Source organism: Siniperca chuatsi, linkage group LG7, assembly GCF_020085105.1.
Source record: "Siniperca chuatsi isolate FFG_IHB_CAS linkage group LG7, ASM2008510v1, whole genome shotgun sequence".
NCBI lineage: Eukaryota > Metazoa > Chordata > Actinopteri > Centrarchiformes > Sinipercidae > Siniperca > Siniperca chuatsi.
This window is the reverse complement of record NC_058048.1, coordinates 20,965,956-20,991,302: the sequence shown is the minus strand read 5'-3', so window position 1 is coordinate 20,991,302 and position 25,347 is coordinate 20,965,956. Positions and strand designations below refer to the sequence as shown.

The 25,347-nt window shown below is 39.1% G+C and overlaps 1 protein-coding gene across 6 annotated transcripts in view; it reads left to right on the top strand.

Annotated features, from left to right (window-relative positions):
- Window positions 1–25,347, top strand: part of zgc:77784 (uncharacterized protein LOC402947 homolog) — a 58,394-nt gene that overhangs the window by 17,259 nt on the left and 15,788 nt on the right. For 3 of the 6 annotated variants that reach the window (XM_044202944.1, XM_044202940.1, XM_044202942.1), the window contains exons 3-12: window positions 7,374–7,531; window positions 8,990–9,110; window positions 9,200–9,338; window positions 11,354–11,481; window positions 12,136–12,147; window positions 16,637–16,761; window positions 18,514–18,685; window positions 19,124–19,329; window positions 21,739–21,820; window positions 22,047–22,215. In XM_044202944.1, the coding sequence (XP_044058879.1) occupies window positions 7,374–7,531; window positions 8,990–9,110; window positions 9,200–9,338; window positions 11,354–11,481; window positions 12,136–12,147; window positions 16,637–16,761; window positions 18,514–18,685; window positions 19,124–19,329; window positions 21,739–21,820; window positions 22,047–22,215 (1,312 nt within the window). Of the gene's footprint in view, window positions 1–3,029; window positions 3,237–7,373; window positions 7,532–8,989; window positions 9,111–9,199; window positions 9,339–11,353; window positions 11,482–12,135; window positions 12,148–16,636; window positions 16,762–18,513; window positions 18,686–19,123; window positions 19,330–21,738; window positions 21,821–22,046; window positions 22,216–25,347 lie in introns of those variants that run through there. The other 3 variants (XM_044202943.1, XM_044202946.1, XM_044202945.1) reach the window with 2 other exon arrangements.

The window sequence follows — 25,347 nt, the reverse complement described above, 5'->3', positions numbered from 1 at the left end:
GAGCTTGTGCTGACTATGGGTTGAGTAGTGACCCAATTAGCTCTGGCAGGGAGGTGGGGGGAGTATGCAGTGTTAAGGAGAGGCCAGTTTTAAGCTGGTGGTCTTGCAGAAATGTGTGTGTGTGTGTGTGTGTGTTGGTGGTGGCTGTGTTTGAGGCAGAAGTCTGAGGGACAACAGGTGGGAGGAGGAAGAGCTTTAAAACACTCGCTGAGCAGTGATTAATACCAATGCATCTGTTTAGCTGTTGGTACGTCTCTGAATAGCGAGCAGGAGTGCTGACACTAACTTGGCTTTAACCACATTAATTACACATTAATTGCCAGTGAATGATGCATAATGTATTGTGCTGCATGACTAAGAGTTTTCTCTGCAGTGCACTTACAGATTTGCACTTCACTCACTCTAACCATGTATTTCTTAGCCCCAGGATAAATTATCTGAATTATGGGCATAACATCCGCTTATTCTTTTCACTGCAAGAGTTAGCTGGAATTGCTTCTGCTGAGATACATATAAAAGGGAGTTATGGGTAATCGTAGATTGCAGGGGCTCGCATGAGCCAATGCATACGCCTCCCAAATCTCAACAATGCATAATGCGGACCTGCGTGTCAAGCAAACTGATTGGTTGAGCCAACGTCATGTTGGGAAGTTTTCTATAGTGCATTTCAACATAGTACTGCCACAAGTGATCTTCTGGAAGATAAGGCACTTCATATTGCCCATCTTGTCATCGTCCCATCCATTTATGTCGATATTCACATTTCACAGATGTTGTGGGGTGAAATTTCCATTTCCTGATTTCTATGTTTTCTTTACATTGTGGTAAACATTACACTGCTAGTTAGTATGTTATATCCCCAATCTGTGCAAGCATTGTCAGAACGACACTTGTATATATTCGCTTACACATTATACACACGCCTGGAGAAGCATAATTCCAGATTTTGCGGTATGCTACATGTGTCTTCCCCTTTTTTAGAGCTTTTTGGGAAAAGAATGATGTGGGAACATTGCACCGACGACGAAGCACTGAATAATCTAAAAAGCTCCTAGGCTTATCGGTACTACAAGTGTGAGTTTTGTTAAAGGAGCCTTATCAAACCTTATCGAAAAGCAGTAAAGAGCCAAGTGCACCCCGAGGTCCACAAGTTATGTTTTTTGTATAGCTGCTGTTGCTCCTTTCTAGAGTACCTTGTAGTAAGGAGCTTGCTTTGCTTGGAAATGCCAGCAGCAGTCATTATTCTGTCTTTTTTTATTCTTCCCGTTTTACTGTAAGCTGCCAGTGACCGGCTGATTTGACTGGTGGTTGAAAACCAGAATAATGAGACAGCGAAAGTGGACTGAAATTCATTCCTCCCTTCTTCCAAACAGTGTTTTTAGGCTTTAAAAGAAAGCAAGAAGGGGGGAAAAACAGTAGTAGTGTAGTAATGTGAATGTCTGCCCGTCTCAGTGAGGAGACCGTCACATGGTGCAGCAGGATTAGAATAAAGTAGGACAAATAAAACATAAAACTTGTTTAAAAGGCTTTAGAGCCAGATGTTCCTCTTATTCCTGATGAGAGATTATGAAGGAATCAAACTTCTGGTTGCAGCTTGTTTCTTGGCTTCTTCTGCTCTACATTCTCTTTTCACTGGGAAGAATCCTCAGATATATATCATCCCTAATCAATACGGTTTATATGTGTAGTTTACAATTTATCTGTAATTGGATGCAAGAAAATTGTCAGCCTAAATTTGACTCTGAAATTGCACACATCACCACTGCTATGGGTTATGAGCACTGTCAAGCCTCGCTAATAATGCAAAATGTGTTGTCTGTATGCAAAGTCAGTTTGTTACTGAAACATCATCACATGTTTTGGAAAGTGGAGGAATTTATAGCCATGTGTTTCTCAGAAAGACTATTTGCCCTGGAGTCTCTTCTCATCCTCCATCAACACAATCAGACAATAGATGGATTAAAGCAATCTCTCTTCTCTGTAGGCAAAGCCTCCATTAGCTGTGACAGGGCAGTATCATGACAATGGGATTAGACCACCTCCCTAACGGGTTTACTGCTCTCCGAAATAAAAGAACAATATGGAGCCAGGCAGCGGGTCATCTCAGGCTCTCAAAAATGTGCACTTCCGCTGTCCTTTAACCTCTCTGTCCACCCTCCTACCTGAAAGCCGTGAAAACACAGAGCCTGGTAACCATTCACACATCTGTCCGGCCCACGCTGTCTGCTCTGTCTGCTTCCTACAGTACACTGTCACCTCGTGTTCAGCACAAAAGCTTTTTTTCCCCCTCTGTCCTGTCTGTCACACTCGCCCAACTTCCTGGGTATGTAAATGGTCTGTGAACTGTTAAGTAATTAGCCCTGTGGCTGCTTGGTTTTTGACAACGTCACAATCAATTAACAAAAAAAAGCAGTCAACAATATGCATTAATCAGCCTTGTACATGCAATGCAAAGTGGGAATGCCATACATTACATTTTCTTGTGATTAATCTCTCTTCCTCCCTTTGTTAATTTTTCCAAAAAGACTAACAGATGGCCTTTCTGCAGTCCTAGAGCTCCTCTCTGCTAAACACTATATTATAGAGATAAATGTCACTTAAAAATCAAGTGATGAATATTCTCGAGAGATTAAATCTCCTAATCTGTATATCCCTGAAATATTAAAGTTATGAAAATGAATGGGCGCTCTTGGAATAGTGCCCACAGAAATAATGATAAAACCACTGGAAGTCATTTAGCCCTGCTTTGCCATTATTTAAGCTCACAGGAAGTGTCTTGGGGAATATGAGGATTTGTCTCTGTAGAGGCAGGGTCAAACCTCAGCTGCCCGGCAGTAACCATGCTCCCTGTCTGAGCCCAGTGTGGACGGACGGCGGCGAGAGCGCAGGGCCTGGTTTGAGAAGTTAAGTTAGGGACAGTAGCCCCTCAGGAGGGGGGGGGGGTCGTCGTCGTCTCTGTTTTCTGAGGAGATTAGCCCGATTCTCCGGTGGGATCATCATCACATACAAACATCCGTGGGAAACTCTGTTTGGCATGGCAGGCTTTAAAGTCGGAGCAAGGAAGGATCACATTAGCTCGAACACAGCTTCAAAGAAAATTCTGGAGCTCGAGTTGCACAGTGTTTGGGGGTAGTGATGTCAGGAATATATTCTGCTCTCTGGCATGTGTTTCAACCCTCAAATGTCCCACTTTCCGGGAGTCTGTGCCCAGGGACTCTGGGTTTCAAATGCTAAAGGTATGTGCGTACATTTGTGTTTGTGTCTGTGTGTATTTGTATCTGCGTGTGTGTGTGCAGTTCAGGGATTAGCTCTCTGCCCATAACTTTTTCACTTCAGTCACCATGGCAGAGAAACAAAGGTCTCTGTGCACCCATCTAACCAGGCCTTACAGACAGAGGTCTAAAAATAATGCAGTGCTTTCAACAGGCAGCCAAGTGAACAGGGTCGGGGTTATTTGGTGAACAGACCTTTGGGAGGAGTGTGAGTGCCTTTACTGGTTATAGTCCACCCGTGCCTTTGCGACATCTCCTGCAAAGACTCTTTAATTGTCCTATTTTGTGAGGATCTTTAGGGTGTTTTACTTCTCTGAAGCAGATGTCCACACTATATATACCTACAAGCTCCCCCCAAATCCCTGGTCAGTGAAGTTCCTCCTCCGCTGTCAGATAATCACCTGCTGTGAGATGTATTACAGTGTTTGACTTTGAAAAATAATAATATTCGTAAAGAGAAATTTAATAACGTCAAAGAGGTTAGAAGTTCTGAATGAGTATTCATTTTGTAAAGACTTCTCACTTTTCCTTAGCCTAAATGTCATGGCATTAGAAAAAAAAAAATCCCATTCACCCACTTGGCGAAGAGAGAACATGTCCACTTCATTTCAATAAAGTTCAGTTTAAGGCAGATATGTGATTCATTAACTCATATCACGGAGCAAGTTAAAGGGCGTATAATGTACGGATTGACTGTCCACTTCAGACCTGAGGGAAAATTGTCTTCCACTTCAAGTTTTGGAATATTCATAACCGTTTACCCAAGACAATTACGGCTGTCGAACAAGAGTGAGGAATTCTTTTCTGTCTTTAAATAGCTGTGATAAAGACATTTCAGATGAGATTTTCTTCAAGTCCAGTGGGTCTGAATATTGATGTTATATTAAAGGCCAGGGCTGCCATGTTGACACAGACCTGTCAGGCATACTGGTGGATAATTAATGTGGCATAGATTTAGTAATTGGCTTATAATGACCTAAGTGCTTAGTTAAGTTGATTTAAGGTGGATTACAGTAATGTCACTAAATCCTAATGATTAAAGACTGAGATTACACCAAATGATCGTTCACTAGTTATGTTGCTATCAAGCTTTCTGTTCTGGCAAGGTGAATATGCTGTTTACAATGATAACGCTGGCAGATTTAACACTCAATTCGCAGTCATTCTTGGAACAATGGGTCTCCGATTAAACAAGTATCTAACGGAAATAAACAAAAGCAGACTAATTTCTAGCCAATGGCTGTGGATTTTGCCGACTAAAATAACAACAACTAGCAGATTTTATCAACTGTAGCTAGCTAGCGTAAGATAACGCTAACTCCATGACTTGGCGGAAAACTTTGTCTTTTTAATGTTTCCTGCTGACAAACAAGAACCTTGAAAAAGGATCTTAAATATGCACTTGGTGGTTGCGTACATGATTTAATGCTAAAAGACTGAGGCTATAACTGCATCCTCACCAGTTGATAGAAATAAAGAAGCAGCACTGTGTGTTTTAGGGTAGAGATAGTTAGCCCCGCTGTTACTGGATTATAATTAAATATGTAATTAAAATGTGATTCGTTCTAACAAGCTCTTGTGGTTGCTATGCTTAGAAGTTAGCATACAAAGAGGGATATTCTGTGCTCTTGACTTTTGCAGCAGGCAAATAGGAGGAATTTCATACAGTTTATGCAAACGTCACTTTTTAAAAAATGCTAGCATTACTTGTGTGAGGGAGGCTTCTGTGCTTTTAACCCATGCAGCTGCCCAAGCCGGACACCATGGTTCCCACACCTCCTTAAACATCAAATTCAAGGACTTTTCGAGGACTTTCGGTGCCCAATTTCCTCTAATTCAAGGACCCAACACGGCATAGTTTGAGACACGGATCAAGATTAATTACTGTTACAATGCTGAGAACTTTTATAATGAGAACTAGCAGGCTTTACAAAAGCTCACACACAACAATTAAAAAGAGAGAGAGGCTTGAATGCTTGAACACTTCTCAATTGTGCTGTGTTATAGTGATGTCACTTTAAGTTAAAAAAAAAAATCAAGAACTTAATTTTCTATTCTTGCACAAAATATATAAATTCAAGCACTTTCAATGACCCATGTCTATTTATGTCTATTTTCAAAAACTTTCAAGGCATTGATTCCCCCCCCCCTCAAATTCACAAACTTTCAAGGAGTTCAAGGAACCGTGGGAACCCTGGACACACAGTTAATTTCTCACTACCTGTAGAGCTAACTTGCTATTCTAGTCTCAGTTAGCATTATCTTTGCTACTAGCTTCTGTTTCGCACTGGAATCAGTTTTGCCAACTTGGCGACTTTGTCCCTAGATTTAACGACTTTTCAGACCCTCTTAGCGACTTTATTTCTAAAAAGCGACTAGTGACAAATTTAGTGACTTATTCAGACCATCAGGGAAAAGTTGAGAAATATATTTAAATATATTATATTGTAATTCATTCCCATGCGTGCTGTGGCTCTTCTGCCAACAGTGTCTCTCCTCTCCTCGCAGTCAGTGTGTGGCGTGTGGGGCAGCTTCACTCTTTCTATCTGGATTAGGATGTTATAGCTTCTAAATATGTAAATAGGTCATTTGTCCTTCTCTCTCACTCTTTCTCTGGATTAAGATGTTACTACATATTGTAAATATTTAAATTGTTCGTTTGATCTTCTCCCTATTCCCTCCCTTTTGTAGATTTAAATTCTTTTTTTTTTTTTACTTTTTTTACTTCAAATACACGATGTCCCTGTAATGAGTTTGTGATTATTTGGTCAAAGATTTCTCTATTTAAGTTTTTATGTCTTAAATTAAGGTGATCTCTCCCTCACTACACTAAGCTGTATGCAAATGATTGCGTGATGACATCATCAACATGCAAATGAGCATATAGCGTCAGCTGGCGACTTTTGGAGCAAGTGTTGACAACTTTTTTTCTAATGAAAGTAGCAACACTGACTGGAATTCCATGTATCATGTTAGCTAGCCAGAGCTGACAGGCTAAGACAGTGCGGTAAAATGTTTTGAAAATGGAAGTTTGTCATCGTAACATTTGCAGCAGGTTAGAGCAGATAAACTCACAGTTTAATCCATTCCTTACACTTTTTCTCTAGCATGTTTGATTTTGGAAAGGCTAAAAAATGGCATCACCCTCCAAACTCCTGGTTAATGTTAATCTGTTGCCATGGATTGTAGATTGACAGATGATCTTTTATCTCTGTATCTGTGAAAGATCGCTAAAATATTCATGAAAGTGTAAAAGGAGATTGTATTGATTGATTTTGCGGGAATAATACACTTTTGTTGAGAAAAAAGGCTGTAGCTACAGAATGTGGTCCAACATAACGAGTGTGTATGTGTGTGTTTGAGAATGTGAGCCTGTCAGCATCCGAGTATGAGTTTCCATTGTACAGCAGGTCTCATGAGAAGGATCCAGTTCACAGTTCACACTGAGTCTTTCATCTGTCAATCACAGCAGAAGATTAGAAGATATCAAAGGACGCCGTGTCAAAGTCATTTCTTCCTGTCGTCATCTGTAGAGCGGCGGGAGCGCAAACTTCAGGGGTGACACGATAGGCTTTTCTCATTCAGTGCTGATTTTATTCAAGTCAGATTTGTAAGATAGCGTTTGGAATCAGAGACACAATCCTTTCATTAATGCAAAGGCCATTTTTCTCTCACACATGGGCTAAATTATGAATGCGCTGTTATTTGTTTACTCCATGTTGGACTGAGAGATGTGCATTATTCATCTGCTCTGACAGGAGAGACAGCAGAGTAGGGCACAGGCCTGTGAAAACATTAAAACAGAGCACAGTCTAACAAGGATGTTGCTAGGGAATTGAGCAGTCATGCACATACAAACACAATAATTGACTTTCTCTCAATAAGCTTGTTTTCAGCCAAGCCTCAGCAAGAAGATGCTTTACTCAAGAAAACAAGTCTAAATCACATCCAAGATTAAACTGGTGTTTCTTTTGATGATAGCGGTCATGTGTCTGTGCTGCTGCTCACCGATCTGTGGGTCTGATTTCCAGCCTTTGTTTTAAATACATCAGACAGACGGGGCTTCTGAAGCTAATTAGATTTCTTTGTGTTTTCTCTCAGTCCTGAGAGATGATTTCCGGCAGGCCCCGAGCGATGTGGTGGTGGCTGCTGGAGAGCCTGCTGTGTTAGAGTGTGTGCCTCCACGTGGTCACCCTGAGCCCACCGTGTCCTGGAAACGCAACAACGTCCGAGTCAGCACCAAGGATGAACGCATCTCTGTGAGTTCAACACAAACACTGTACAAGGACTGAAGAGGTCAAGCTCCCATTTCAAAATAAATAGGATATACAAACACAGCTTAAACTCTGCTGGACCCTTCATGTTGTGTATCAAAGCATCAAGTTTCCATCCAAATTTAGCACAAATTTTAACCCGAATTTCCAGAAAATCTGAAAAGAAAATTCTCGCTTAAGCACCAAATGTGTATGAATCCACGACTGAAAATAGTTCCCAACAAATGCACTATTTACTCCTGTTAAAGTAAACTACCGTGCCCACTGGTTTTAGGAAATTATTTTGCCTTTTTTTTTTTGTGAAGTCATGCGTTAAATGTACGTGTATGTTTTCAGTAGGAACAAATGGCCTCGTGGCTGAGCCATAGATAGGGTAGGCAAGTGAGAAAGTATTGAGAAAGCCTGACACATTGTTGGTTTTTGTCTTTTCATGGGATTGTTTGACAATAACAAAACTATAGAATATCACCATCCTTATCTTTTAAGGCTGAAATCAGGAGTGTAAGAGGTTAACCTTTAATTCTGGGTCCATTTAGTTTTTCTTATTTTTGTGGATACATGGCCAAACAGACTATATAAGACTATATAAATCCACCATCTTTTGCCAACATTCAGCAGTCCAGGAGAAAGGCAGAGATACCCATTTACAATGACAATAGTTTCAGTAGACCGTAATTCAGACACCATGGCTTTCTATGGACTGGAAAATGTCTCTTATTCTACTGTCACTTTTGTTCTCTCCTCTCATGTGTAAAATCAACAGCTGGACACAATCTCTGGAGGTTTTTGAAAGGCATTTTTCAAAATGTAGGAAATCGCAAGCTGAAGTTAATAAAAGACAGTGTTTACATCAGTAATGGAAGCATCAGCGGTGGAAGAAGTATTCAGACCCTTTACTTAAGTCAAACTAACAATACCTATACCTATCTATACTAACAATAACTATACAAATACTCCATTACAAACAAAAGTCCTACATTGAAAATGTTAACATGTGAAAGTACATAAGTATTACTAGAAACATGTAGTATGTGAGTGTGAGTAGCATTTTACTCATATGTTTTGTATGAAAAAGCTTGAAAGTAACTTGTAGCCATAGCTGTGAAATAAATGTAGAGTCAAAAGTACAATATTTCCCTCAGAACTGTAGTGGAGTAGAAGTATAAAGTAGCATAAAATAGAAATACTAAAGTAAAGTATAAGTGCCTCAAATGTACACCTAAGTACAAAATGTGAGTAAATGTGCGTAGTTACATTCCACCACTATACAGAAGTGTACCAAAATGACTCATACCATGCTTTGAATATGAAGGATTAATGATTTATAACAAGAGTATACAAATGTGGATTATTTTTCCACTGAAGGCTATGACGATATCTGGTGTCTTCACTCAGGGCACCCTGAAGAATAATCTCTTGAGCTGTCACTACGCTGTTTTTCAGATGCGTGGGGGCAAACTGATGATCTCTCACACCAGGAAGAACGATGCTGGCATGTATGTTTGTGTGGGCACAAATATGGTTGGAGAGAGAGACAGCGATCCTGCAGAGCTGGTGGTGTATGGTGAGTTTCTGATATTTATGCAGTAAATGTTTGTGTAGCGGCATTAAGTGCTTTAAGGAACATAAGCTGCACATGTTTGAAACCTGCAGAACGTCCTGTGTTGGTACGGAGGCCGGTGAACCAGGTGGTCATGGAAGAAGATACTGTCGACTTCCTGTGTGAGGTCCATGGAGACCCCGCCCCCACTGTCCGATGGCGCCGAGAGGAAGGGGAGCTTCCCCGTGGGAGGTGAGAGTGATAGACATGAGCACAGACCAATAGAGAGTCAGACTGGTGATGCGTCTTATGAGGCTGAATAAGAAATACAGCTTTACCACAGATGAGTCGTGCATAAGATTATTAACACATGTGACCCAGAAAACATCTTCAACTTCATTAATTCATGTCGTTCTATCAGTCTGCTAATATAAATTCATAAATGGAAGAGACAGAAAAGGATTCATTAGTTGGCAGAATCCTCCTGTGACCACTTTCATCCTTTTTTCCATCTAAACTCAATATAATGTATATTTAGCTAAGCCTGTTAAATAATTACATTTTTTCCCACTTTCTAACATTATATTACTTTAAAACTTAATTCTATAAAACTCTAAAATAATACTTACATAGAACTAATCCTTTATGCAGTATTGTGATGTAGGGTAAAACATGCTGTTTTTTGCATAAAGATTGGAAACAGGGGGAAACAGCTAGCCCGGCTCTGCCCAGAGGTAACATTTTATATCTCGTTTGTTAATCTGTACAAAAACCCAATTGTTAATTAGTAAGCTTTAGAGGTGCTGACAGGTGGATTTTGTTACCTTTGGAAGGAGCCAGGCTAGTGTTTCCAGTCTTTATGCTAAGCTAAGCTCACCGGCTGCTGGCAGTAGCTTCATATTTACTGTACAAACATGAATGCTTATTTGCTTTCTTGCTGAGAGTTACATCACAAAATTGATGCTACTCTCATGTCAGTATGATAAATTTGAAACATGAGACAACAGGCTGTTAGCTTAGCATAAAGACTGGAAATAAGGGAAACAGCTAGCCTGGCTTTGTCCAAAGGTAATAAAATCCGCTAGAGCTCACCATCCATACAAAAACCAAAGTGTAAAAAAGACAATTTGTGGTTTTACTGGCTAGATGTTTCCCCCTGTTTCCAGTCTTTATGCTAATCTAAGCTCAAACAGTCTCCTGGCTTCAGCTTCATATTTACTGTACAGACATGACAGTGGTTATCAACCATCTAACTCTCGGCCAGAAAGCGAATAAGCATATTTCCCAAAATGTTGAACTATTCCTTTAAAGGCAGCAGTGAGATCAGATTTTTTACAGATGACTTAATGGATTATACAGTAGCAACTGCATTGAACATTATATTATTGTGGTAACACCCTTGTCCCTAATGTATCATGTGTACAACTGATCAGTATGAACAGGTCTGGCTGTTTAGGACTCACTAGTATAATGTTATGTATACAGAGATTTATAGTCACACAAATATGCTATAAGGATGTTTTTTTTTTTAAGATTTTAAAGTGATAGGAATTAAATGTAGGCCTATATCAGGCAAGGTAGAGAACAGTTATAACGTTACTGATTAATTCTGCCGAGACCTGCACAAAATGTACAGTACAACAGAGTCACAGTGACTCCAGTGAAAGAGTTTGTTTGTAAAGAGCTATATTATATTCTGTCTTTCATCTTTTTCTTGTTATGTTTTATCTTTCATTTCTTTCATCTTTTGCTTTTGTGGTTTATGAGTCTATGAAATAAAGTAATTTGTACTGTTTTTCTGTTTTGATTCATTGTGTCCCTTCCATAGAAGAAGACTGAATTAGCTCTCTGTACTGTGGTTGGATTTGGTAATAAATAAATCTGCTCTGCAAGTCCATCTTAACTTCATATTTAATCTACTGTTAAAAGATAAAATGCTGTTTTTCCTAAATCAAGTGAAAAATCCTTCAATGGGTTAAGATAATCTCAGTTGTTTCTAATTGTTTTTCAACTGTTTGAAGAATTTTCCTGAATCCAGTGACAATATCTAAGGCAGCCAGATAAGGCACATTGTTCCACTCATTTCAAAATAATGTCACCTGATTGGAAAAAATCCCTTCAACAGGTTGATTGACAAGGAAAGAAATTACATTATCTTCTACCACTGGCAGATTTTCTTCGCTTTGTGTAGATTAGTATGCTCTTTTTTTTTTTTCGCTATGCTTCTCTGTTAGATCTTTCATTATCTTTCTTTTTCTCATTTCCAGGTTTGAAATCCGCAACGGCAACAGCCTCCGTTTGTTCCGCGTGAAAGAGCAGGATGAAGGGACATATACCTGCACATCTGAGAATAGTGTGGGCAAGACAGAGGCCTCAGCCATGTTGCAAGTCCACGGTAAGAAACACATCATGCATATTGTATATCAGCACACACAAACACACACACACACACACACACACACACACATACTTAGGCATGCATAGAAAAGCTCTCATACCTAAAGCCACAGTCATGCATAAGGTAACATACAGCCACATGACAACAGTATCATGCAAATTTGCATTTCCTGTCCAATGCTCTGGGTTTTTATATCAGTGTATCTTTGTGAGTCCCTGTCCAGCGGTGCTGCCAGGAGCTTATGCTAAACCGTATGGATTACACCATTTGACAGATGTTTGGTAGATGTGTGCTGTAACTCAGTGGCAGGGAGCAGTCCCAGTATTAATAAGACATGACTCTCTCCCTCTCTCTTCCTGTCTCTTTATCTGCCTCCTCTCGCCTCCTCGCTCTTTGTCCCCATTTTCTTTCTCTCTGTGTGTCTTGGTTTAAATAGTCTCAGACGACTTCATCCACTAATGCTTTTATCAGTATAAATTAAATCCAAACTGAGCAGTTTTCCATTCACTCTGCTTCTTTTTCTTTTTTCCTTTTTTTTGTCTTTTTGGCTTTTATCCATGCTATCGCCTGTTTTGTTTTGTAGCTCAGCGTTTCATCCATCTCATTAATTTTCCATCTCTCTCCATGTTTCAAACCCTATCATCATTCCAGTTGGCCCATTCAGTAAGTTCATTTTCCATCTCTAATTCTCTAAAAAATGGCATTTGTGTTATGCTAATTGCTAATTTGTTCTCTTTTCTGTATGGTACTCTTAATGGTTTTTAAATCAATAATCAATGCCTAATGGTGTAAATATGGTCCTCCATTAGGCACTGAGTTGTTGTCAACATGCCTGTTGCTGCAATCAGGCATTAAGTAAGCCTCAGACACAGTGACTTCATGTACAGCAGATTAAGGACTTCTATCAAACACACATCTGCTGTTTAGAGGGGACGGTGTCAGGATACTGTGACTCCATGTAAATCCCTCTCTCATTTGCAGCTACAGTAGTCCAGCTGCAAGGTTTTTAATTACAACTCAGTGCAAATCTTGATCTTCACTGTTAAATAAGGAAATGGTTTGACCCCAGGCTACATTACTAACCATTTAAACTTACCACTTAAACTGTTATTGTATAATTATATAACAATGATTCAGTTATTAGTGCTATTAATATTAATCATTTTGTGTGATTACATACATGTCCTTTTCTATACTGAATAATAATACAGAGTTATTATTAAAGGGGGACTCCAGCCATTTAGAATTGCTCTTCCATTACATTAGGGGACTCTTAAGAGAGAGTTAAAAGAAGATTTAAAAAAAAATAATGGTCATTGCTTCAAAGGCTGAGATATCCTAACTTTTAGTCCTGTGTATGGGTCAAACTTCAAAAACACTGAATCCTACATTTTCCATAATGACTCCTCTAATTAACTCTCCTCATAGCTATACTAAATTTCATGTAAAAAATTTGTGGCGTGCCCCTTTCAGTAATACTATTAGTAGTAGTGGTAGTAGTTGTAGTAGCATCTCTTGTGTTGATTGTTTACTATTATAATTTTGTTAAGATTTTTTTCCATCTTTTGATATATATAATTTAACTTTATTTACGCAGGAACCTCTTTGAGATAAAAAAAAAATAATAATAATCAATAGTCCCAAAACCCAAATCAGACCTTGCAAGACAAATATTTAATTTAGGGTGCAGGAGCCAAACTAAACTATCAAAAGAAATGTGTGAACAAAAATACAGACAACTAACCCTAACTCTCTAGCAGAAAATAAACAGGAGAAGAAGGTGCACAAAAGGAAAAATTAAGTTCACCCTTACTACTTCAAGAACAAAAAGACACAAAGTACAAACCACTGCTAGACTTTTTTGATATTTTTGACAGACAAACATAACCACATAACTGGTAACAGATTTAATTTCTTGAAAAGGGGAGCCGATGGTTCATGGCAATTTGACGCAGTTGCCAATCTTAAACATTTCTTTTTGATCAAGATATTTTATGAAGGGAAGAGGGATATGTACTGGCCCAAACAATGTGACAGTATGATATGCATGGATACATTAAACTATAATAGTGTTAGAAGACAGGATTGATTTACTAATGAACAAACTTTTCTAATGATGCCAAAAGACTTGTTTTTTCACTATCTACTAATACCCTTAAAAATTTTGCAGAAGTGACTTGGTTGATTTCAATATTATTAACAAACAGTTTAGCATCTTCCTTTGGCTAACTTAGTTTTATTTCTGAAAATTGACATTTAGGGAAGGTTTGTTCATCTGGAACCACTTTTCAGTACATGATAGAATATCATTGGCTTCTCTGATCAAGGAACAAAGTTTGCTTGTGATATGACAATTTTGGTATCATCAGCAAAAAGACTGAGCAATGCAGAATCAGACATCCAAGCAAAGTCATTTATATAGATGAGAAATAGACGTGGCCCAAGAATAGATCCTTGTGGCACTCTGCAATACAGCTTGATTCTGTTAGAGATACAACCATTTATAGATACATATTGATCTATATTCTTAAGGCAGTCACTGAGCCAATTGATAACAACAACCTGAAAGTTTGGAAATGAAAATTTTATGATCTGCTGTATCAAAAGCCTTCGATAAATCCAAGAATACACCATTTGCGAACCTATTATTGTCCAAAGCTGTGGAGATTTTGTCTGTAAGTTGTAAGAAAGCCATGTATGTTGAATTATTTTGTTGAAATCCATATTGGTGTTTATAACAGGATATTGTTATCATTTAGGTGTTTTAGCACTCTTGCATAGACTAGCTTTTCCAAAACTAATATTAATCCTTCACACAACTGGCACCATGTTTTCTCCAAATGGAAAAAGAAAACCAAGGCCCCATACTCCATTAAAAGTATCTTCTTCCCAGCCTATATGTAGCTTGTTCATATAAAGCTATTTTACACTGGCTGCTAGACTTCTGACTCTAAACTAGACCAACAGCAGTAAACAGATAACACAAAATACATCACACCATCAAAATGATAACACAAATTATAAAATCATAAATATGTATGTATGTATGTAATGTATGTAATGTATGTATGTAATGTGTGTGTGTGTATATATATATATATATATATATATATATATATATATATATATATATATATATATATATATATATATATATATATATATATATATATATATATATATATATATATATATATATATAATGTATGTATATATATTCTTGAAACAACCCAAAGTGGTGCCTTAAAGACAATGTACAGTAAAAGCTGTCTAAAATGACAAAATGTATATAAAATGTTATAAGACAATAAGTGTATGAGACTAACACATCAGATTTGTTTTAAGACATTACAGCATCTCAGCAAAAGAAAATTCACAGTAACATAATCAAAACACTTTGATGTTGATGAAAGAGACGTCTTCTGTTTTTGGGAACATGCTCTTAGTGAGAGCATTAAGACACAACACGGATGACACAGATCTCTCGTGTATTGAGCCAAATATGTGTTTGTTTGCTCTTGTGTGTGTGTGTGTGTGTGTGTGTGTGTGTGACTGTGCATATGCGCCACGCAGAGATTTGTAGAGAGGATAAATCCAGGAAGCTTCTCATCTGACGAAAAGTGTGAGCCAATTATTCAGACGGGAGGTAGAAGGCAGTGGTCAGTGTAAATCTACAGAGGGTGTGATGATGTGGCTAACGAAATGAACTGACCCGAGCTGGAAATTGGCAGCTCTGCCCAGACCTTTCCCGAAATAACTGAGTAAATGTCATCATCACAGTGCACGGCAGCACTGTGATGATTAGTTATTTTCAGAGGACACGGAGGTGATGTCTCATTAAAGATGAGAGGGCGATGAGAGTGTAGTGATAGATCAAAAAGCTCAGAAGGTTAAAGAGACAATTGTTAATTCTTGCTTGTTAAGAGCTGATGAGTGCTTTATTGATACAGATCAGGGTTAAAAGCAGTGGTGGAAAGTAACCAAGTACATTTACTCAAGAACTGTACTTAAGTACAGTTTTGAGGTACTTTATTTGATCAACAATCAATGCATGTTTTACTCCACTACATATATCTGACAGCTATAGTTGCTAGTTTTGAGATTAAAAGTTAACATAATTAAATATATGATGATCTTATAAATTTAATGCATTGTTATAGATGTAAGCAGTGATTCCCAGCCCTTTTGACTTATGACCTCTTGCAAAAAAACAGCATTTAGTTGGGGCTCCTTGTCACATTTTAGATGTCTATGAGTTGTTAGCAGATCCACCAAAAAATGCATTCCCCTCTAAACTTCTCAGATGGCTTAATTTAAATAACTGTTTGTGGCCCAAAGAGGTTAAATGATCAAATATTTCACACACAAAAACAAAGATTAGTGAAAAGTCCAAAAATTATTACAAATTTGTGCAGCAGAATGTTTTTTTCTTTCTTTCTACCTCATTAATCATCTCTCGACCCCTCAGATTTATCTTGTGACCCTTTGGAGTTGCCTGACCCTCAGGTTGGGAACCACTGAACTAATCAACTTAACTGTATATAAAGTAGTTAAAGGTCCAGTATGTAACATTCCACGGAGGTTGCCATGTTGCACCGCCATGTTTCTACAGTAGACCAGAACGGACAAACCAATCACTGGCTCTAGATCTTTTCGCCTTTCGCGAGTTTTGTGGCCACCATAGTTTCTCCTACACACTTAGAAGGGGACGGTGAGGCGAGCGGCATTCAAACTGCAATTTCACCAGTAGATGCCACTAAATCCTACACACTGGACCTTTAAAAGGTACAGCAGTAAAATGCTGCTTACGCAATGGCTCAGTATTAAATATAGTTGACATTATTAGATTAACAATCTAATGTTGTCTGTGGAACGAGTTATTTTACTTTTGATACTTTAAGTACCTTTTGCTGATGATACTTGTGTGCTTTTAATCAAGTATTAAAGGATTTTGAATGTAGGACTTTTATTTGTAATGGAGTATTTTTACATTGTTGTATTGGTATTTTTTAAGTAAAAGAAATTTATATTTCTTCCACCACAGGTAAAAAAATCTGGTGTTTATTGCACAATGGAAATGCAGAATTCAAAAAGCACATTCATGCAGAAATAAGGTTTTTAATGGACGGTCACACTCCTTTTCCTCTTCCAGTACCACCTCAGATTGCCACAAAGCCCCGAGACCAGATTGCCACCCAGGGGAGGAGCATCACCTTCCAATGTGGCACCACAGGGAACCCTCCACCCGCCATCTTCTGGCAGAAAGAGGGCAGCCAGGTAAGAGGCTGGAGCAGGAGAACAAGAGATCCTTTAATGCTGAATATTACAGCAACAGACATCCAGTACAGTAAATTCCTGTTTACAAATCACTGGATGAGTATGTACAGTATCAATACATTTGCTCTCTAACAAGTCTTGGGTTGTTATTTATGTGTGATTTGGGGATTTTTCTAAACCTTACTCATCCTGTATTGTTAATCATATATCAACAAGCAAGGTTTCACACCTTCTTTCTTCTAAAGGCGAGAAAGACTCATGAACATGAACAGGTTTTGTTTGATTTAATCATACTACTTTTTTTTTTTGGGTTGCCCACACTCTTCAAGACACATTTTTCTAAGCAAGAGGCAAACAAGAGAGTGCAGCACATTTACATTTGGCTCAGAGATATGAGTAGAGACAAAGTGTTGGAAGGCATTGCGGTATTGCGTTGGCGAGAAATGTTTCTCCCGCTTGCGACTGCAGTGTTAGAGAGTAGTGATTGGGAAAGGGAAGGAGGGAGGGGTAAAGAAGTAGAAAAGGAGGGAGAGGTGTCAGGAACTACACCAGGTGTGAAAACTGCTTCTTCAGGGCAAACCTGCAGATACAGTCGTCCTTCCACATTGTATGCATCTATAAATACCCTGTTGCTCAACAGCAGCTGGGATCACTGACTTGTAGGAGCAGCTTCAGATGTTTTTAGAAGCTAGTCAGAGAGCAAACAGGAGGTTTGGCTACAGATTTTGTGAATAAACTTCAGTCTGTGGGATGGTTGAGGCATGGCTTGGCTGTTTGTAGAGCTTTTTGCTGTATTTGGGGGATTATCTGATAGCCTTATAACCTTGGTCCCTCCACTGAAGTCTAAGCCTCTTAGAGGAATGTAATGGATGGATGAATGGATTGACGTGCATCCCTTCCCCCTTGTTCACATCCATCTCACTTACAGAAAAACAGAATGGGACAGCTATAAAACGTCTATTAGTGGGCATCATCCCAAAAAACACCAAAACAAACCATCTCTTGCAGTTTTGACCTTTGATTTAGCCATGCTAGTGGCCGTGTCGGTTTATCGGCCCAATGCTTTGGTCTGAAATATCTTAACTACTGGATGAATTGTAAAGACAATTATGGTTCAGAGATGATGATAGTTCCTAATGACTTCGGTGAAACCCTGAGTTTTCCTCTAGCCACCATGAGGTTGGTTAGCACCATCATCAGGTCAAAATTTCAATTTGTCCAATATTTTTGACTAAATAAACTATCAGCCTCTGCTGTACTTTTTGTTCGGTAATTAGCAAATGTTAGCATGCAAGCACGCTAAACTAAGATGGTGAACTTGGTAAACATTATACATCAGCATTAGCATTGACATGTGAGCACGTTAGCATTTAATTTAGCTCAGTACAGCCTTACAGAGCTGCTAGCATGGCTGTAGACTCTGGTTGTTTGGCTAGGTTTAGAAGTTGATTGATAGATAGAAGCTGCTCTGGATGGTTATACAAACATCTAACGTGTGAAGAACTGAAACATTTAATCAATTAATTAATTAGTTGATCAATAGAAAATTAATCGGCAACAATTTTTATGATCGATGAATCGTTTGCCAGCTTCTCAAATGTTAATATTTGCTGGTTTTCTTTGTCTTCTATTCTAGTAAATTGACATTAACATTTTATAGACTAAATGATTAATTGATTAATTGAACAAAAGACACACTGTAGCCACAGCCTTACGTGTATTTTCTGTTCTGTTGTTTGTCTGTGTGTTTAGATGTTGTTGTTTCCCGGCCAGCCACCGTCGCAGTCTGGTCGTTACTCTGTCTCCATGAACGGAGAACTGACCATCACTGACGTCCACCCTGAGGACTCTGGTTTCTACATCTGCCAAGCCATCAGTGTAGCAGGAAGTGTGTTGACCAAGGCGCTGCTGGAGGTGGAGGGAGGTGAGACCTTATTTCACACAGTCACGTTTCAACCTGGAGGAGATTTGTTCTTTATTCTGCACAATCAGCTAATGAGGAGAAAACATATTAATTACTAAGTAGGTGCATAACAATAAGGCTCATAAAGACCAAAAGAACACAGTTAGAGTCCCCATGGATGAGCAATGAATTTCAGGCTTAATGTTCGTCCTTAGGCAGCTTGTAAGCACCAGATTTAAGCTTTTTTTTTGCTCTTCATGCAGCCTATTGTTTTCTGCCTACTAAGCATCTAAAGTATTTTCACCCTTTGCACTCTAACGGCTGGCAACTTTACAATCTTATTTTCTTTAGGCCTTTTGTACGCCTTCCAATTAAATTTTTTCTCCACTCTATAGCTAATCAGGAGAGAGATGACACCGCTAACATAATATTCTGCCTCCTCTCCCCTCAAACTGGTAGGTCCTTCAGGTCGTGTCCCACCGATTATTCGCCAAGGCCCGGCCAATCAGACTGTATCTCGGGGTGCGATGGCACAGCTGCACTGCCGTGTAATCGGAGGGCCCTCAGTCAAGATTTCATGGGAGAGGGATGGAGAGAGACTACAGGGAAATATACCTCGACTGACCTTGATGGAGAATGGCACTTTGCAAATAACAGACATAAAGGTGTGTGTGTGTGTTAAGTTAGTCTCATTTATTGGAAAGGGCATGAAAAGGATGAGTTTTGAAAGGCGTTTGCTCTTAAACTGAAGGAACAACTGACTAATGGAAATTATAAAAAAACTGCACAGAATTCTGTAAACATTTCTGTCTGAAATCTGACCTCCTTTCTCTGCAGCCCACGTGGCAGCATATATTTTTTTCCTTTTCCATTATAAATTCCGTTTTGGTTTGTAAAATTAAAGTGAGGTTGAGTTTCAAAGACCAATCTCTCTAAGGCAGTGCATATCTCTCCAGTGCAATTATGTGCTCATGCGGTGTGTAATTGTAATGTTAATGAAGGCGCTTGTTTGTAAATGCTAATGTGTTCTGCTTTGATGGAAGAGCAGTCAGTAACCCCTTTGTGCTATAACCCCACCTGGAGGTCAGTGAGTGCACGTAGGACGGTGCAAAAGCAGCATCATTTCTGTTAATTGACTGGCGATAGATGATTAATCATCTAACCAGCTTTTAATTAAACCTCCTGCCTGGACTATGCTTATTCACTCCCTTTCTCATCCTGTTTCTCCAGCTGTGGTGCTCAGCAAACTTGGAGAATTAAGGTTTGGTCCAGTGCACCACTGAGGCGGGGGAAATCTGCCATGCCAATGTGCTCAATGGAACAGAAGAGATGCATTAGTGTGGCATCTAGGGGATGACAAGAGAAAAAAAGAGGGGAAATGGAGATGACGAGTGAGGGACTAAAAATATTTATCCTGCTGATGCCCCTACCCACCATCAATATTTTAGCACTAGTTGGGAGTCAGCTAAAGAAGTTCACCTGCCCACATGCTGTGCAGTCTGTCAGCCAGAGGTCAACACTGCGGTGGATGATCTCATATGGTCTGATGATAGTTCCAGCAGACTGGCTCTCAGCCAGGACAGGGCTAGAGGGAACACCAAGAGTGTCAGTGAAGCATGCAGGCACATACAGTCCATAATGTAAACAGGAGTGCAGGTACAGTAGAGTGTGATGTGGTGCCTCATGGTTTAAGCTTTTAGAGCTGCTGAGGCTGAAGTGACGACTACTGAGTGAAAATCGTCCCAGTTTAGGTATGCATGGATTACAGTTGAATTGAATGATGATGGCAAACCAGACAGCAGTGGTCAAAAAAGTATTCAGATCCTTTACATTAAGTTGCTATAATCAATATTTTTGTATTAACAATGGATCAAATGTCTACGTGTATGTGAAAGTGTTGCTGGCATTAACAAACCCACAAAGAATTTTCACCCCACTCTGCTGTTCCCCTCAGCTTTACACAGCATTTTAATGTTTATTTGTTTAGGTTTTATGACCCACAATGTTCCGGTTTTGTTCACTCTTAATACTCTCTCATCGCCATCAGTCAGCTTTTTTCAGTGAAAAAACAGCAGGCATACAAAGTTAGCGACTAGCTGGTGAACATAGTGGAGCATTTAGCAGCTAAATATAGACAGATATTTCCCTCAGGAGTCGGTAGAGACCAAACAGAGTGAAAAGAGAGTGAATATTGGACTTACATTTCATCAGGTGGACAGAAACACAACTCCAAATGAATGCTGATGTTGCTCTGTAACTGCTTGATGTGTGAAAAAAAAGCTTAGAATCTTCACCTCACTGTCTTCAAATGTGTGGTTTGTAGCTTTTAGATGCAAAAGCTCTTGCATCTAAAAGCTACAAACCACACATTTGAAGACAATGAGGTGAAGATTCTAAGTAGAGAGAAGAGTTGGTTTGAAAGAGGAATCAAAGAAGCCATGTTTGTGAAAAAAGAAAACACCTCTTTAAACAGAGTAGCTTAAATTTCTGAGTTCTCAGACCTTTTCCACAATTGAGAATGACAGCTGGATGGGAGCCGAAACGTCTTGATTCTGAAAACAGTGTCCAGATGACTACGACTGAAACCTTTTCTACGACTAAAATAAAATGTTACCTTCTTTACTTACATTATTTAAATATATATTGTTATAGGTTGGCTACATTATGCTACTTTATATACCTTTGGGTAATTTCATGAATAAAATGATCACATGTTTTATATGTAAAATTGAAATCTGTAAAGTAACTAATACTTACACCTGTCAGATAAATGTAGTGGAGTAAAACATAGTGTTTCCCTCTGAAATGTAGTGGAGTAGATGTACAGAGTAACATGATGTGGAAGTAACTCCAAATTGTACTGTATGTTCAGTAAGCACAGTACTTGCTGTAAATGTACATTCTGCCAGACAGATTGAGAATATAATAAGTAAAAATATGATTTTGCTGTAGACATTCTTGATCTAAATAGATCCAAACCATCCTTTAAATTTTTAAAACTTGCTTGCAGCATTTATTGTCTTTGGGGTTTTTTTGGGGGGTGTTTGTCTCAAATGTTGACTGCTGTTTAACAGGACACAGACTCTGGGATGTACACGTGCGTGGTGTCCAGCGCCACAGGGGAGTCGAGCTGGAGTGGGATGTTGACTGTCAGAGGTACTCGCACCACTCACTCCCACAGTCTGTCTCTCTGTTACACTTCACACTCTCACGCTACACCTCTCTGCTCAAGAAACTACTCACTCCTACTGCCAATGTTCTTCATAAGAGCACAGTCTGTAACCATAATAGGACAAAATCCACTCCGGTTTCAGCCAAAATGTTCATCAGAATCAATCTATTGTTGAGGTATAAGAGTGCTGTTCTCCTGTTTCTGTAACAGAAGACGAAGTTTCTTCAGTATCCAGAGTTTCTGAGTTCATCCAGCTTCCAGGGCCTCCGCAGAAGCCTGTCGTGACTGAGGTGACCAAAAACACTGTCACCCTCACCTGGCAGTCCAACCCTCATGAAGGCGGGGCTGCTGTCACCTCCTACATTATTGAGGCCTTCAGGTACACAGTAACACGAATACATGGTGGAAGTCTTATTCCCATTACTGCAATCCAGTAGGTTTTTGAGTACCATTTTGATTGAGTCATATTTTAAGGCTGGAAACTTATAGTATATTTGTAGTGATTTTGAGTTTGCAGAGTACTGTAGGTCAAACATGGCATTTTATTCTGAACGGCAACAGAAGCTTCTCTGTGTGTATCATTAAATGCTGACATTTCTCTAATATGGTAGCCTGGTTAAAACAGTACACCAGCTATTTAATGTCAGAAAAAGAATTAAATTTTTTTTATTGTTCGTCACAAGGTAATGGAAACTTGTCTTTGATGTGGCTCACAAGTAAAAACACTCAGTACACATAAAGTAAAAACATACAGATTGAGTTAAAAACTAAAATATACACATGTAGAGCTAATAATTAATAACAGCATGGCTGTATAGGAAGTAACAAAGTGCAAATACAGTATGTATATGTGTTGGTCATTCACTGCTTGTTTATCATGTTAATTACAGTTGGGATGAATAATGATAATAGCAATCTTTATTTATATAGCACCTTTCCTAACAAGGTTACAAGGTGCTGAACAAGTGAAAGCAATAACATTAAAAACAAAAACCCGGTAGAAGCATGAATAAGTAAAAAGTAAAGTAAAAACATCAGATAACACGAGCACCAATAAAATGCAAAATGACGGAAATAAAGATGCATTAAAGCACATAAAATAAAAGTAGGTTTTCAAAAGAGATCCACAGGCAGGCTTATTACAAAGCCACTAAGGACCTCAGGTTATGAACAGGTACATATGGGGTCAATAATGTAAGATGGAGCAAGATGATGAATGGCTTTCGAAGTTACATAACAATCAAATTTTAAAATAATTTCTAAAAGTAACTAGTAAACGTTCATACTTTGTGGATCTGATTACAAGCCGTGCAGCTGCATTTTGTACCTGATGTAAATGGTGTAGGCTATTTTGGCAGTCTGAGACTGGAATATAATGACTTCCATTTCTATAAACTTTGGGGATAAACGGATCATCCATCCATCCATCCATGTTCTACCGCTTGGTCCCGTTAGGGGTCGCGGGTGACTGGAGCCTATCCCAGTGACTTTGGGCCTTAGGCAGGGTACACCCTGGACAGTGGCCAACTCGTCGCAGGATAAACGGATCAATTTTTGTTTAAAAAAATAATAATAAAAAATAAAGAAATGGTCAAAATTGATGCAGCAGAAGCCAAAGTACCCTGATTTTTAGTCCTAAATATGCATCAAACTCCAAAAACACACCTTATAAAATCTGTCCTAAGACCCTTCATGACTGGTGAGCACTCATGTCTGTCACTTAAGTAATTTTCTCAGGCTTGACATACTACCATTTTCACAGGCTATGTAGTGCTACCAGACTATTAGATTGTCTTTTACATGTGACATTGTTGGACTGCCCCTTTTAACATTAGTCATAAAGCCACCTATCCAGCCACAACATTTGTTTGACTGGTTGTCCTGCAAGTTTGCTGGCCTTGCTAGCTGTTAGAGAACCAACAGTGGAAAGAAAAACATTAATTATTATTAGTATTATTATTATTTATGCCCCCTCATTTTTCTTCGGTCTGAGTTAATGTTCAGCAAAGACAGTCTCTACTTGAGAAGAATATTTTGGTGTACTTTCCACCCCTGATTCAGGCCTCACTATCTCAAAAGGAACTGTATTCACACTTTCTCTGTTTGAGTTTTATTCTGTTAGTATTCTGACTATTCCCAGATAATGAAGTTTTCTTCATTTAGAGTCATTAGAGTTTGGAAATGACTCATCTCTGCCTGAGGGAGAGACAGTCCTGTTAAGTGACTTTCCTGAAGTGAAACCACGACACTCACTGCATCAGTATTTAGCTGTGGCATCCCGAGGAGAGCCATAGCAGCTCTAACAACCAACCAGAGGCTTTAGTGAGACGGACAGTGAGTGAAAGAGGAGACAATTACTGCAGTGGTCAGCTCGGCAGCTCTGTCCTGTCCTGGGGCAACAGAAGGAGTGGATGCTAGCCCAGTTGGAGAGTTTACGCGTTACAGAAGCAGGAGAGAGGGTGCAGACCAAGTATACAGACACAAACACACACAAAAGTCCAGTTAGCTCCGTGTGGAAAGAAAGTTCAGTGTGGCAGACTTGCACGCAGACCTGGTGATGACGATCCACTCACTGTTGCACGCTCTGAAATGTTTGTTTTCAGACATCAGCAGGAACAAAGAAAGAGGCACAAACCAATATTTTTCTGTTATAGTATCCATTGTATACAGCACATAACAATACCTCGATTTCTGATTTAAAAGCAAAGAAATCTTCATGGATTTATGTAAAAGCAGCTGCTGAAGTTTCCACTCCAAACCCATTTACAGATGTAGCTTTTTAAAACAGCTGGATGACTCTATTTAAATGGCAAAACTGTTCCTCTGACCAACATTTGGTGAGAAAGGTGGCAGAGGAGAAACCATTGATGATAGGAAAACGCTGTGGCCTGCTTGTTGTAATTTCCTCACCATTTTATCCTCCACGGAGTTGAGGAAAATGTTAAATTGTGCTCATGCTATTTGATAGTCCCTGTCCCTGCACAGCATTGGGATGTTGTATCCTCGCTGGACCCATTCAGAAGCCGTCGTTATAACCTGCTGCAATAAAAAGGAGGAATAAAATTCGTCATTGTTCTGTCCGCAAGCTGAGACCAGCCATGGGTTTTTAGATGCACAGAATCTCATTGATCCAAGAAGGACCTGCTGTATTCATTCAGTCATTTGTTCATTCATTCACTGTCAACAGATGGTTGTCTTTAGATGGCTTTGCATTTCTGACACTGTCCTGGTTATTTAAAGGAATTGTTCGACATTTTTAGTTTGCTTTTTTGCCGAGAGTTAGATGAGAAGGCTGATACCACTCTCATATCTGTCTGTTAAATATGAAGCTACAGCCAGGAGATGGTTAGCTTAGCTTAGCATAAAAACTGGGAGAAACCACAAATTGTTGTTTTTACACTGTAATTTTTGACTAAACAAACAAGATATAACATGTTAATTAATGAGCTTTAGATGTGCTGGTAGATGGATTTGGTGACTTTTGGACAGAGCCAGGCTAGCTGCTTCCCTG